We start from the raw sequence: 13,899 nt of genomic DNA on the forward strand, positions 1-13,899 counted from the left end.
TTAGATGTGTTTTGAAAACGTCCAGTATTAATATTTAAAGTGATCGCATTATTATTGTTAACTTAGTGTTAATGATAGATAAATATGTTACAAATATAACATAGGAGAATAAGTATAAAAAGCAAATCCATTCTGATTTATGAATATGTTAAAGTATTAAAAAAATTAAACTAACTGTTAAGGTTGAGTAATAGTATGTATATTACTTATTACTGGCATTTTATCGAGACGATAAAAAGTCAGGAAAGGCCGACTGTTAGCATTTCATAGTCATAATTAATTATTAAAATATGTAATCTAAATTTCTATATATTTTGATAAACAGTGTTAGACTGTTTATCAAAATACATTAATTAATATGTAACGGAAGTAAGCATTTGACATCTCGAGCTGGCTCCCGATTGGTCGCGCCGTCTTAAATCGTAAAGCTTCCGGTGAGGCAAGATGGCGGCAACTGGCGCTACGGTTGGGAGGCAGAACGAGTGAGGCAACGAATGAGTGAAGATCGGATTGTCATATTGTAATAACTAAACGTTGTGATTTGATGTAAAATTAATTGGTCGTGTCGGAGAATACGTGAATACACATCTTGCTGGATCATCGGATTGTTTTATTGAACTGTCGTTTCACACGAGCGAAAGTCAAAAACTTAGGGTTCGAATCGTTGAGTTCCCTAGAAAAAGGCCTCAAGATTGCTTATACAACTCATGGCAGCTGTACGGTGATCCAAAAAAGCGCTACGAATATTTTAAAACTCCGTTTTCTGAACTCACTTCACCTTAACGCCGCGCCGCTCCAATATTCAGCCGGGGCAATGGTACCTTATACAGTGGAACGTCACATATCTTTATTATTTCATATCTAGTGAATCTCTAAATCATTTCTCGAATCGCGCCGTAAGAGTCATCTTTAATTTTAGTCATATTTTATATTCATTGATACTGTGACTAACGTTCACTAATAATAATACACAACGAATGCCATAGTTAAGCCGTGGATGGCGTGGATTTGGATATGGGATCTAAAATATGAAACTCAAACATGAAACGCATCTGGTTTTCTTTACTGCTACGGTTAAATTGTAAGTACTTAGTTTCGAAAGAGCTTGCAACTGCTCGTTATCATCGAGCCATAAAAACAAAAGTAAACGCGTATAAAACTCAAAATACGACTTCCAAAGTACCTTCTGGAAAAAAGAACTGGTTTCTTAACTGGCAAATACTTCAGTCAGGCACCGCACTTACTTGGCATACTTTTGAAAAGAAAGTTGGTTCCGAGTTTAATTGTAGTATTTTAAGATATTTTTAATTGTAAATACACTAGAACAGAAGAAAATGGTAACTAAATAACACATAACAAGTAACACGCGGCACTAATTTAAAAACTGAAAACGTATAAAAACGCTATTGCCTGCTTTCCATAGTAAATCGGCCCTTGCATCATATAGATTTATTTTACAAACTTTTGTTTAACTTGCCTTCTTAGTAAATATGTACTTTAGTTTAGATAATACTTGTATGACACAACGGATGAGTGGGTGGTCTGACAGGTCAAGACCAGAATCCGTGGAAAGGGAGGAGGGAGGCCTTTGCCCAGCAGTGGGACACTCTAGGCTCATATAAATCAATAAATAATACTTGTATAGGGAACTCTTATCTTAATTCTTATCTGATGCCCTTGGTTTGATGGTTTTTAAATTATTTTAAACGTTTATAATTCTTGTTAGGGATAGGAACGATTTTAAACCACATATCGGCTTAAAATGTACTGTAACAAATAATTAATTTAAACCTATAATCATTATCTATATTATAAAAATAACGACAGTTTATGTAAGGTTGGAATTGGCGGTTATAAAATGTTGCTATATACATATATTATATAAACTGTGGAAAGGCAGTTATGATAAATTAAATTGGTTTGTATAATTAATTTTCGCCATCACGACCCTTCCAATAAAAGTAGCAAACAGGTTTCTATCGTATTTGTAATTTACAAAAAATAGGCTACTAATGAATATTGACTATTAATTAAACATAAAGATGTGTTTTTGCCGCTGCAGACAGATAAATAGATCAGTTCTCATGTGTCAAATAAAACTGTCCAGAATAACGGTTCGCTTACGAGTTAATCAGTCTCACCGTCATTCAATTTTAATTACTTTAATTAGTATGTACATATATACATTATAGTATGTTCCAAAATTCAATCACTTACAAACGGACCCTAGGCAGCTATGCCGGTTTGGTGGGTGGCTCAACTATTTCTTGTTCTCATTCTGTCCCGTCAGCCAGGGGACAATATTAACACAGTTTGTTAAAATACCTGTTGTACCTACCACGTTCTATTAACATAATTTTTAGATGACACATTATGAATAAGGTTTATAACTACCACAAAAAACCATGTTCTGTTCATTAAAATATGTACCATGGACCTAGAATAATACTACGGACGTAGATTCGCTGAGACACAACTAGGATTTCATCATCTATCAATTTCTTAGTATTTACGCGCGACACACTTATTGACACTCTCTATGGCCTCATCCACCAATCTGTCGTCAGTCGGATTGAGACGTTAGCAGTAAAATTGTTCGAAGAAAAAAAATACGCGTGGTCGATTGTTGCAAAAATTATACCGATCAAATGAAAAAAGAGAATAAATTTTCAGAGATAAGTTAATCAATTATCACGTTATTGTACGTAAAATACGATATAAATCCATGAAGTTCTAAAGTGGAGAGCGCTGTCACTTTTTTGCCATACTAAATTGAACTTATTACCGACACCGAGCTAGAAAGGTATTCGTACCAAACTAGAGAAAAATGTACTTACTCAATCCGCCTAGGTATACATTCGTGACACGCACACATTGAAACCATCCGCCATTGCAGTGTCATAGCTCTGTCTTTCCTCTAGGTATGTAAAATACCATAAAACTCGGATTTTAGGAGTGAGCCAGGGGACCGTAAACGTAGCAACGAGTGACAGGAAAAAGTCGATTCACCCTGGTACGGTCTGAATCGCCAGAACAATAATATGATTTTTTGTCAAATGTCTAGTTAGTTGTCATAAATAAAAAATTAATACCTTGTTGTAAAACCACGTCAGATAATACGATATGTATGTAAGTTAAGTGTAAAATAATTATAGCGAAACATCAAATGCCTAAAGCACAAAATATAATTTATGCCACAGTCTTGAAACATGATGTGTAAATTGTTGTTAATTTTAACTAATTTTGTACGGCCCTCCCATTTCACACAGTCGAGAGATAAATGATACTTTGAATAAGGACAAACCGGCTAAGAGTGAATTGGTGTTATAAATATGATGGTCCTTTATCAGTTGGTAAAAATATATTTGATTAATACTAAGTTTAATAATACATGGCAGATAGGTCAATGTCAATCAAAACAGTTTGTGATCCTAAGAATTTTGGTGGTTTGCCACCTTTCAACGTTCCCGGAGACCGTTATTCCCTGGTCGAGTGGATTATATTCTTCATCATCATTTTAATTTTCCAATAATGTTTATTACTTACTGGACCAACTACTTAGTTATTAATCGCTAAATTAAATCAAATCCCAGTATAAGTAGAAGAAAAGACAGTTTAAGACGTCCTATTACCTATACCACTTATTAGTCAATTTGTTTCAATTACCACGTAGGCTCAACTTGCTTTGATGGTTAACAATGATGTAACAAGGTGATAACTGAAAAGTCACACCTATTTACGAGGCGGTAGTCAATCAATATCTGCGGGAGATCACTCTACCAGCAATTTGGTCGACGCTCGACGTTAGACCGATACCGTAGAGTGGACCGCTCTTAATTGGTTAAAATAAAATAAAAGTTCGTTGAATTCACACGGGAACATCAACCTCGGCGCTTTATACTATACGAATCAAAATTAAACAGTGTTATCTATCCTTTATAAAAATTATATCTATTTAATTACTTTCCTTTTAAAAATTGCTATTTTGTTCCATACGGAGTCTCCAAATGGAAATTGTAATGATCATACTAATTATTAATATTGCAGATGTTGATCTTTCATCTCCACGGGCTATAATAGTTCGAGATAAGAGTACATACGTTTGATTGGGAGTTGTATTCTGATTTATAAATATGTTATTGATTTGATATTTCTGTAAGTTCACCTCCTCGGTTGCGCTTAAATAGTGAGCGCAACGCATAGAAAGAATTCTAATATATAATATATATTTATTACATTAAATAATACAAATAATACAACACGGTGGAAAGAATTCTAATAGCCTTTTCAAATAAATGATGCCGCTCTTGGTATGCAATTTTTTATTTATTCCATAAAGTAAGTTGATTAAACGCGTTTTTTTAAAGTAAGCTCTCCGTAATTAGTACTATTTTCTCCTTTAGTTGATAGTTTATTATAATTATAGCAATCATAGTTGTTTTTCGAAAATGAACCATTTTACTTATCAAAAACACATGCGTGGGACTGCTGGCTCTGAAGTTATTACATTGTATTAAGATATATGTATGTATATTAAATTCAAATTAGGGTATATTGATATAAAATATTAGTAATTTAAATACATTTTACATTTTGGAGATACAGAGGCATATTCTGATTGTAATAACGGGTTATCAATTTGATTTGGATTTGATATCTGATTTATCAGTGTCAAAATTGACGTTTCTGGTTGAAGAAATTTCACTTATGTTATATCAAACACCTAAATTTTAACATTCCTAGGTTTGCTTAGTGAAACATAGGTTTGACTAGTGGTACAAGTTGTTTGTGTTTCATGGTAGTTATTAAAATGTGCACTTAATGTGGATCGTTTCTTGAAAAAACGGATGTTTATAGAGTGTCTCTTATTCCAATTATAAATTCCATCTTTGTTTAATCACACCTCCAGGACGTAATTACACTCTGTGTATAAAATAATTTAAATTTCCATAAAGTGGTCTTCAAAATACTCTATATGTTTTATAGCTCTGATATTGTTGATACGCATCCTGTTGTCGTAAAGAGGTCGTTCGTATACAATCTCCATGGCGCCAGCGAGAACGTTAAAAGTAATCTGCTACGAAATCCGTTTATAAATTTAATTTATACATATATATCCTATCTTAAATTATTATGTTCAATAACTAGTAAATCGAAACAACAAAATGCGACAAAATTATAAATATTCAAATTGCACATGAACATCATCTTGACATGCCATCGATTTCTAATAGATACCATTATTGCAACTCTGTTTGATTTATGTTGTTTCTGTTTAATGGCAAAATTTGGGAAGTGGACCTTTAATAAAAAGCGGCCAAGTGCGAGTCGGACTCGCCCATGAAGGGTTCCGTATTTAGGCGATTTATGACGTATTAAAAAAAAACTACTTGCTAGATCTCGTTCAAACCAATTTTCGGTGGAAGTTTACATGGTAATGTACATCATATATTTTTTTTAGTTTTATCATTCTCTTATTTTAGAAGTTACAGGGGGGGGGGACACATTTTACCACTTTGGAAGTGTCTCTCGCGCAAACTATTCAGTTTAGAAAAAAATGATATTAGAAACCTCAATATCATTTTTGAAGACATATCCATAGATACCCCACACGTATGGGTTTGATGAAAAAAAAAAATTTGAGTTTCAGTTCGAAGTATGGGGAACCCCAAAAATTCATTGTTTTTTTTTTCTATTTTTGTGTGAAAATCTTAATGCGGTTCACAGAATACATCTACTTACCAAGTTTCAACAGTATAGTTCTTATAGTTTCGGAGAAAAGTGGCTGTGACATACGGACGGACAGACAGACGGACAGACAGACAGACAGACAGACATGACGAATCTATAAGGGTTCCGTTTTTTGCCATTTGGCTACGGAACCCTAAAAATATAGGTAAAAAAACGAAGATTGAGGTAAATTATGTCTAAAATAGGTACATACATATACCTACGTAACATGTATAATACTTACATACATATTATAGATGCACATGTAAAATGTAATAATTTTGCAAATTAACAATTTCTACATTTAATATTAATCCAATTAAGGTAATTAACCAACTTCTCGTACAATATGTACAATAGTATAAAGGTCTTGTAAAATAATAAATAAAATAAAATAAATTTCTCGTGTAAAAATGTGGTTGGTTTGATAACGTAATTAACACGATAAAGTAGTTTGATCCTGTAGGTATTGTTTTTTTGTTGAAACTTAATTCATGTGGTTACATAAAACAATAGACCTACTTCAATGCGACTAATTTATTTAAGGATAAATTAAAAGAAAGTTTTATTGGAGTACGAGTAATCAAGCTTAATTAGGGATTTTATACCACTGAGCAGCATGTTGCAGAATTTCACAAAGCTGTTTCTTTTTAAGAAGGTTTTTATTTTAAATTGTTTTACCGGAACGAAATAATGTTTAATGAATATTACTTACACGATACTGACGATGACAATGAGTTCGACTACTGGCAATTGCTCTTTCATCTAATTCGTGTGGCCATTAATTGTAATCTATGTGAGATAAGTCGCCCATGTGATATCTGAAACTAGATTCTGTATAATGCGCTTAGTTGTGTAGCCAAAGTAATAAGTTGTGTTATTCAGCTCAACGCACCACAGCTGGAATCACTAATGAGAGAGCGCAATTCAAATCAACTGATTTATAAGGAGTGAGTTATTTAGCCGGCCGCACGTGCGATATTTATACATTTAAATGACCATTCGCAATTATCTGATATGCATTCAGGAATCTGCATTGGATAGGAGTTTGTGTTACAAAATTGCTCTCAGAAGCGCTATTCTACTCAGGTTCAAGTTGCCTCGGTCGAAATCGATCGGAAATTTAATGGATTCGTTTGCCTAACTTATAGCTTTTATTAAGTACCTACTTAATACGTTTTATTTTGTTGTATTATAGATATTTACTCTAACGATTATCATTAATGATATAATCTTGATATATCTTCCTGCTAACAAATAAACAATGAGTAAAATCCAACCAAACAAGGAAGTATTGTCTACGACAATACTTTTCCTTTTCTGAATCGTGTTTATTGTGCTGTAGAGATTTATTTACGAGTGAGTGTGTACAATTGCAATCTAAACCGGTAGGAAAGCGATATCGATAGTTATATTAGCTCGTTAGAGTCGGCGGGCCTTGTCCGGATGGTATCGCTTAACCCCCTCAATTAGCGTGCCCTGCCTATCGCGGCAATAACCCGAAACAGTGTACGTATAACCGACCTGCATTCGTGACGCGACGTACGAACCGAACCACTATACGTACACTTAATTATCCGTAACTATAAATTTTAAATGCGATGATAAGGTCCCGTTGCGCTCTCTGGGAACGCTGCTCGCCGGTAATGGCGCCTGGCGAATTAAATTTAATTAATTCCCCCTCGCCGAACATACTTCGCGGGATCGAATTCGGCCAGAACAGTAGCCGACATATGCCGTTAAATAGCCACCGAGCAAACGACTAACTGCGCATAGGGTTACCATCATCAGTGAAACTGTTTAGTAGTAACAGTAGTTTTCGTGCAGATTCGGATGATGTAGTGCACTATAGTTTAGATGTTTCTAACGAGACACGAGATTTATCGTCTAGCTTTTAGGTCTCACTCACAGGTCACAGATAAATAGTCAACTTCGTAACGTGGGCGGCGCATCCAAACCATAAAACCTGATAATAGTCGAAGTAAATAATAACGATATTGGCCTATTTAAGTCGTAACAAGTTGAAATGGTAACCCTGTTTTAACGTTGCACTCAATGTATGGGTGCCGCTAGCCAAAAGATCCCTGCGAGATAAAAATGGTATTTGTAAAAGAGATTGCCCCCGCGTTACTTATCGAACCAGTTCGGTACATTTACTTCGCAAGTCGTTTCCTTTCTACCTGACAAATTAACTTAGACAAGTTAAGATGCCACTCCGGTTTTGTGTTCCTCAGGCTACTTGAAAGGGGCTAATTTTGATGTCGTAGTTTTATCACTGCCACTAATTTCTTAGACTGTTTACCTACTATTTACACCTGTTAATAAACGCCTCGTCTCTTCCGACAGCCTGTACTGCATAATGAATTACAGTTATAGTTTAATTACCTCCTGACTGTGATGAGGTATAACTTATTTACTACACTATAAGCCTGTTCACGTCCCACTGTTTGGCTTATGCTATAGGCTACATCCCGTGAGCAGATGGGACGAACTGTAGACACGCGCATGACTGCGGATATATATGCCTTAAACTCCAAATAAACCTTGATGAATCCTTTCATATGATTTTAGTCAAACACAAGATACAAAGTTTCAAAATCCTGGTCAATACTAGCTAAGACATAGTTTCCCAAAGTGGGCAATACCGCCCCCCAGTGGGCGCTAAAGAGTTTCAGGGGGGCGGTGGGGGCCGCGGAAGCGATTGGGGGGCGTTTATGCTGCCCAGGGGGGCGCTTCCGCAAATGAAAAAAAAACTAAAATATAAGATAATAGAAATACATTTATAAGTACTGTAATGGAAAAATATTTAGATAACAAAATACTTCTATGAAGCCGGACGGGCGATTAAATCTGTGTCTCGAATAGTGTCGATGAACTGTCAAGTTGGCAGCGATTCCGTGTTGCCAGGGAGATAGGTCTGAATCCCTTCGACACCAGTTCGGTCGACAACTAGTTCTTACCAAAATAATTATTATCATTCTCGATGAACGGGTAGGAATGTATAGATTGTCGAGTCTTCCTTTCCCTTTCTTAAAAAATATCATACCGTGCTTGTCCAGCAGCGTTTACCACGCTCTGGTCTAATTTCCGTATTTAGAATTTCACGTCAGTTTTGTTAAATGCCTTGGGATTGTAACCCTGGCAACATCGAAGAGGAGGCCCCGAGGGAGTGACTCCGCCATTTTGGGACTTGGATTTTCTTTCCCGACCCGACCTAGCCGGGGTCGGCTTTATATTAAATAATTGGGACAACGTTCTCATCTTTGGTAAGTAATCTTACATTCGTTTGTGAAGACCGTGAAATTCGGAATCTGTTGTTGGATTATGCGATTATTGACGTGAACCGTTTATTTCAGCCTGCCCTCAGGTGTGCCTTGAGGTTAACCGTTTCCCGAAAGGGCGAACCAGGAGCGTCCTGGGCACTTCGGAGTTGATATTCGATCACTCATAAACCCCGGCAAGACGATTTTCCTCCGACAGGTAAGGCGTCGTTCATATACTTTCGTCAGAAATTGTATGGCGTGCCATGCGGCCACATAAAAGTATCCCGCGTAGCGCTGAATTCTATACTGTAATATAACTCCAAAGGGTTACGCATGGAAACCCTTGTTCCTATGTGAAACGGACTCTCACGTGGCGCGGACCACAGATTCTTGGCGTGACCTGAGCCAGTGGAACTAATCCCGTACCCGGAATTTTCCAGGAGGTGTCTACTAGGGGCGCGGCCTTTGGTAGGCCAGATTCTGTGCGAGTCGACCTGGGCAGCTGGCCCCGCCAGAGTCGGAGCTATTGGAACCTCCGGCCATCTGGTCGAGAGAGAGCCGTCGACTGTCGCTACAGTGCAGCTAAGCCTTTCACTACTTTTTCCTAAACTGCGATTTTGGACTATTCACCTTTTAGTATTAACTATCCAATAGCGCAATCGACCAAGTATCACCAACAATAATTAAAACCCGGTTAGATAAATATAAATTTAGTTTACTACCAATAAGTCGTTAAGTAGTGTTTAAGCTCAAAAGTGTAAACTTAACCAGGCTGGCAATTAAATTGTACCTGTCCACTATCGGGTTGTTTGTTTTATCCCCTTCAGGACCCTTAGTTTAAAATAAAAGTATTACAGTACCTGAGTAGAGTCTGTGCAAAAAGAGAAGAGTCGTTATTGGGTTGGGTTATTGGGCCACATACATTCCACGACTCTTCTCTTTCCGCACAGACTCTATACGGTTTATTTGTGTTTCCAACCTAAAACAGCATTCTGAGGAATTAATTCTCAGCAAGCTGGAAATCGTTTTAATACCTTCATTTGGTCCTAAAATAAATGTGCTGTAATCAGAGTTTGCTCAATTCCAGGAGGTGTACATACATTTTGTGAGCCTTGGCAGTTCAATTTTTCCTTGGATTTCCAAACCACTCGATGTAGAACATTGTGGTAGTAACTCATCAATTACAATGTCACTATCAGCAAGATTTTATGGATCAGATACTAGCGAAAAAGAATTTCGGAATTTAACACAATTATACCAAAAAAATAAAAATTTCAAAGTGGCAGCCAATTTGACAAACTTTGACTACCTACGAATTCATATTTAAGGTACTTCTCGGATCCTCAGATATCAATTTTGTTCATATATGTTTAGACGGAATTTTCCGTCAGATGTACTGTTTTCGAGCTATAAGAAAAAACTGAAAATGAGCTAGAATTATATGCACACCTGGGATTGAGCAAACTCGAATTACACGCATTTAGGACCAAATTAATGTTTTAAAACGGTTCCAGCTTGCTGGGAATTAATTCCTCGAAATGCTTTTTTGGTAGGAAACACAATAAATAAACCGTACGCTTAGGAATACATCTATTAGTATTATCTAAAATTCTAATTGGCCTAAATATCACTCTTAACAAGTTGAAAAAGTTATTAAATTAGGTCTTCGTTGTAAGTCTTTCAGACCAATTCGAACGTGCCCCTGACCCCCATCAAACCGTAATAAGTATCGGTAGACGTTCATGGTTATTTAGTGAATTAAAAATACGTTAATTTCGCTTTTATTCCGTGATGGTGGGCGCTGAAATTTTGTTTGACACCTAAGTGGGCGGTGGCCCAAAAAAGTTTGGGAACCTACGAGCTAAGAGAAAACGTATAGCCCAGTCATTTTACGGAGCCACTAGTATAGCGAATTGGGAATACATAATTTATAATATCTATTATTTTTTTTAAAGGATGTTGTCTAGTATTATGTACGAAATATAATTCAACAAAATATCGTGAAATTAATATATCCACTGTTATATATCTATGGTTGAATGTGTGCAAGTCTTATGAAAGAATCCACATTTAATTAAAATTTTAATCATCGGAAAATTCTTGGTGAATTAATTAATCGCTAGGCGGGCGGAAAAACGCAAGCTTCTTCGTCCAGCGATAGGTATATTAACATGCGCGCGGCAGTAGCGTTGCATCGGCGAGTGCAGACCGCTGTTTCGCTGCGTTATGCGACCGCGCTCTTTGTTTATGTTAGTATTTACTCCACATAAACGGAATGAAACTTGTTGACCGCGCCGCCCGATAACGGAGTGTTTTGTCTGCAATTAAGAACGGCGAGAGCGGGTCAAACGCCCGCTCGCGCATTACCACAGATTTATGGAGACATTTTAAGCGTGTCAGGCATGTTTAACTACAGAGCTGTCATGCTGTATATAAACAGTGACGTTGTAAATATTCTACCACGTGCGATTGTTACCTACTGTTCAATCAATAATTATGTTGTTATTAATTGTGAAACAAAAAGTTAAAGATAAGGGCGCGTACGATACGTCTTGATGTGTAGGTATATCTTACTATACAAGAAAAAAGTTTTATTACTTAACTTACTAAATTTTAGTAGGTTATATACCTACACTACCAAATAAAAATCTATCTATATTTAATGAGTAGATAGGTTTTTCTACCGTACGATACTGTACGCCTGTATACGGGCAGTATGAATGACGTGGAACGGGATCTGGTTAATAGTAAGGGAAGTGCTGTAAATAGTGTAGGTAAGTAAATCAACATTTATATGCTTACTTCCGATTGGAACTGTACTTTGAGCTTATACGAGTCTGACTAATTGTTCAATTATTTCTCTTCAGGAATCGGTACAAACCGTGAGTCATTAATTTAAACAACGCAACTTCCATTTACAGGACGACATCGAGCGTATACTATGCCTCCTTGTAGTCACTAACAGTCTTAAGTAGCACTAATTAACAATCGATTAAGATGCAAATCAACGCCACGCAGCGTTTTATTCGATTCGGCACAGCTGTTATGAACGGCCATGGCCTTCTTGTATTGAAAACCGATACCCCACGGTGCGGCTCTCGGTCGCAGTGAGTTAGGTCAGTGCGCAGATAACGAGCCGGTAAACAGAGGACAATAATCGTTCGTCGGAGCCCCGGGAGCCGCGCTGGACGCAAATGGCCACATCAACCAGTAGGCTAATTGACTATCTACTTGTTACGATTTTCCATCCTAGGAAATATGCCAATCTAGCTTGATCTCAATCATTTGTCATGTACCTAATTGAATATAATAATCTGATTTTCCAAGCAGTAATGGATTTACGGGCTAACAGCCTGGAAATCAACATCCTGTGAAATTACTAGGTATAAACATAATAATTGCTACGTTCTCCCTTGGTTTAACACTTTAACTACACGGCTGTATTCTGCAACAACCAATAAAACGAGATTCAGTTACACTTTAAAACATATTACAACCAAGAATTATAAAAAATAATAATTGTACAACTATCACTCTGGTAACTATCCAGCTTCAGTACCGAGTTTGAGTTCAGCACCGGTGTTACAGTACCGACCGTTTTTAAATATTTACAAAACGTATAAATAATTATATTTACGCGTTTTGTTAAATAACGCTTTGTAATTATATAAAATTACAAAGTTACTACTAGTGTGTTCGGCACACTTAATATTAAATATGTATGTATTTTGCCAATACGTATATGTAGTTAAAAGTTACAAACGAACCGAGTTTCTGGGTTTTCTGGGGGGCCAGTATCGAAAATTACGACCATTTGAGAATCCACGATGGTGGATATGTAGGACCTTTTCGGTAAGATGCGCTATTTAATTACTATCTACTTAGGTATGCTGTTTGCCTAATATCATGCCTGTAGATAGATTTGTAATGTACATAACTTGTTTTGTCGTGTATTTATGACCAGGGATGTTGCGAACATCCGCATCCGCATCCGCAACCGCGGAACTTCCGCATTGATTTCAACATCCGCATCTGCATCCGCATCCGCATAAAATCGATGCGGAGCTTATGCGGATGCGGATGTCGAACAAGTTGGTACAGGAACGTCTTAGTGGCGGCGTAAGTGCTAGGTAATTTTGTAATTACCTATAACGAAATCATCTAGATCCAGAAAAGTCGGCCAAGTTACTGTTTATTAAATATTTTACGTATCGTTTTTTTAAATAAAAAAATACTAATAAAAATGTAATATTTGACGTTTTCTAAGTACCTAATCTTGACATCCGCATCCGCATCCGCATCCACGGATGTGAGCCTTTAAAAATCCGCATCCGCATCCGCATCCGCGGATGTCAAAAGATCGGCATCCGCAACATCCCTGTTTATGACCAACACCTTTAATAATAATTTAAAGTTGTAGTCCATTATCAGTAAGAAATTCGTTCTCTTCTTATATCTCAATAGTTGTATTAATATTTTCTTTTACCTATATCAATTATTTATTTGAGTCTTATGTAAATAATTTATTTAAATATTTCGATCCATATGTTGCATCATTACCAAAATTCTTTATCATCAGAAAGTCTCTTTAAAAGGTATTGTTATCTTTATCCACGTATTTAAAATAATATATATATATATATATATTTGTCCGCAGCATACGCTAACGGGTCACAGCGCCAAGGTGATGGCCGCGAAGTTCCTGGGGGAGCCCACCAAAGTGATCACCGGCAGCCACGATCGGACACTCAAGATATGGGACCTAAGGAGTAAAATGTGTCAGTATTTTGATCAAGCTCAGTTAAGATAGGTGTCTTATTTTTAACTTATAATAATTTACTACACTGACTCCGCAATCGGGCTTCGTATAATCCAAAAATCTGTAATAGGTAATAGGTATGATGGT

At 36.6% G+C, this 13,899-nt stretch overlaps 2 protein-coding genes and 1 long non-coding RNA gene across 4 annotated transcripts in view; all 3 read left to right on the forward strand.

The window, feature by feature from the left end:
• The window catches only part of LOC134658242 (autophagy-related protein 16-1), a 248,451-nt gene that overhangs the window by 187,118 nt on the left and 47,434 nt on the right, over positions 1 to 13,899 (forward strand). For both annotated transcript variants that reach the window (XM_063513856.1, XM_063513862.1), the window contains one exon: positions 13,651 to 13,771. In XM_063513856.1, coding sequence (XP_063369926.1) covers positions 13,651 to 13,771 — 121 coding nt within the window. The remainder of the gene's footprint in view (positions 1 to 13,650; positions 13,772 to 13,899) is intronic.
• The window catches only part of LOC134658582 (transmembrane emp24 domain-containing protein 3), a 263,572-nt gene that overhangs the window by 111,741 nt on the left and 137,932 nt on the right, over positions 1 to 13,899 (forward strand). The gene's annotated exons all lie outside the window — the stretch shown is intronic.
• LOC134662122 (uncharacterized) lies at positions 8,523 to 9,793 on the forward strand. The gene is made up of 2 exons (XR_010098020.1): positions 8,523 to 9,210; positions 9,434 to 9,793. It is a non-coding gene; the product is annotated as an uncharacterized LOC134662122 (long non-coding RNA).

Source organism: Cydia amplana, chromosome 2 (assembly GCF_948474715.1).
Source record: "Cydia amplana chromosome 2, ilCydAmpl1.1, whole genome shotgun sequence".
Classification (NCBI taxonomy): domain Eukaryota; kingdom Metazoa; phylum Arthropoda; class Insecta; order Lepidoptera; family Tortricidae; genus Cydia; species Cydia amplana.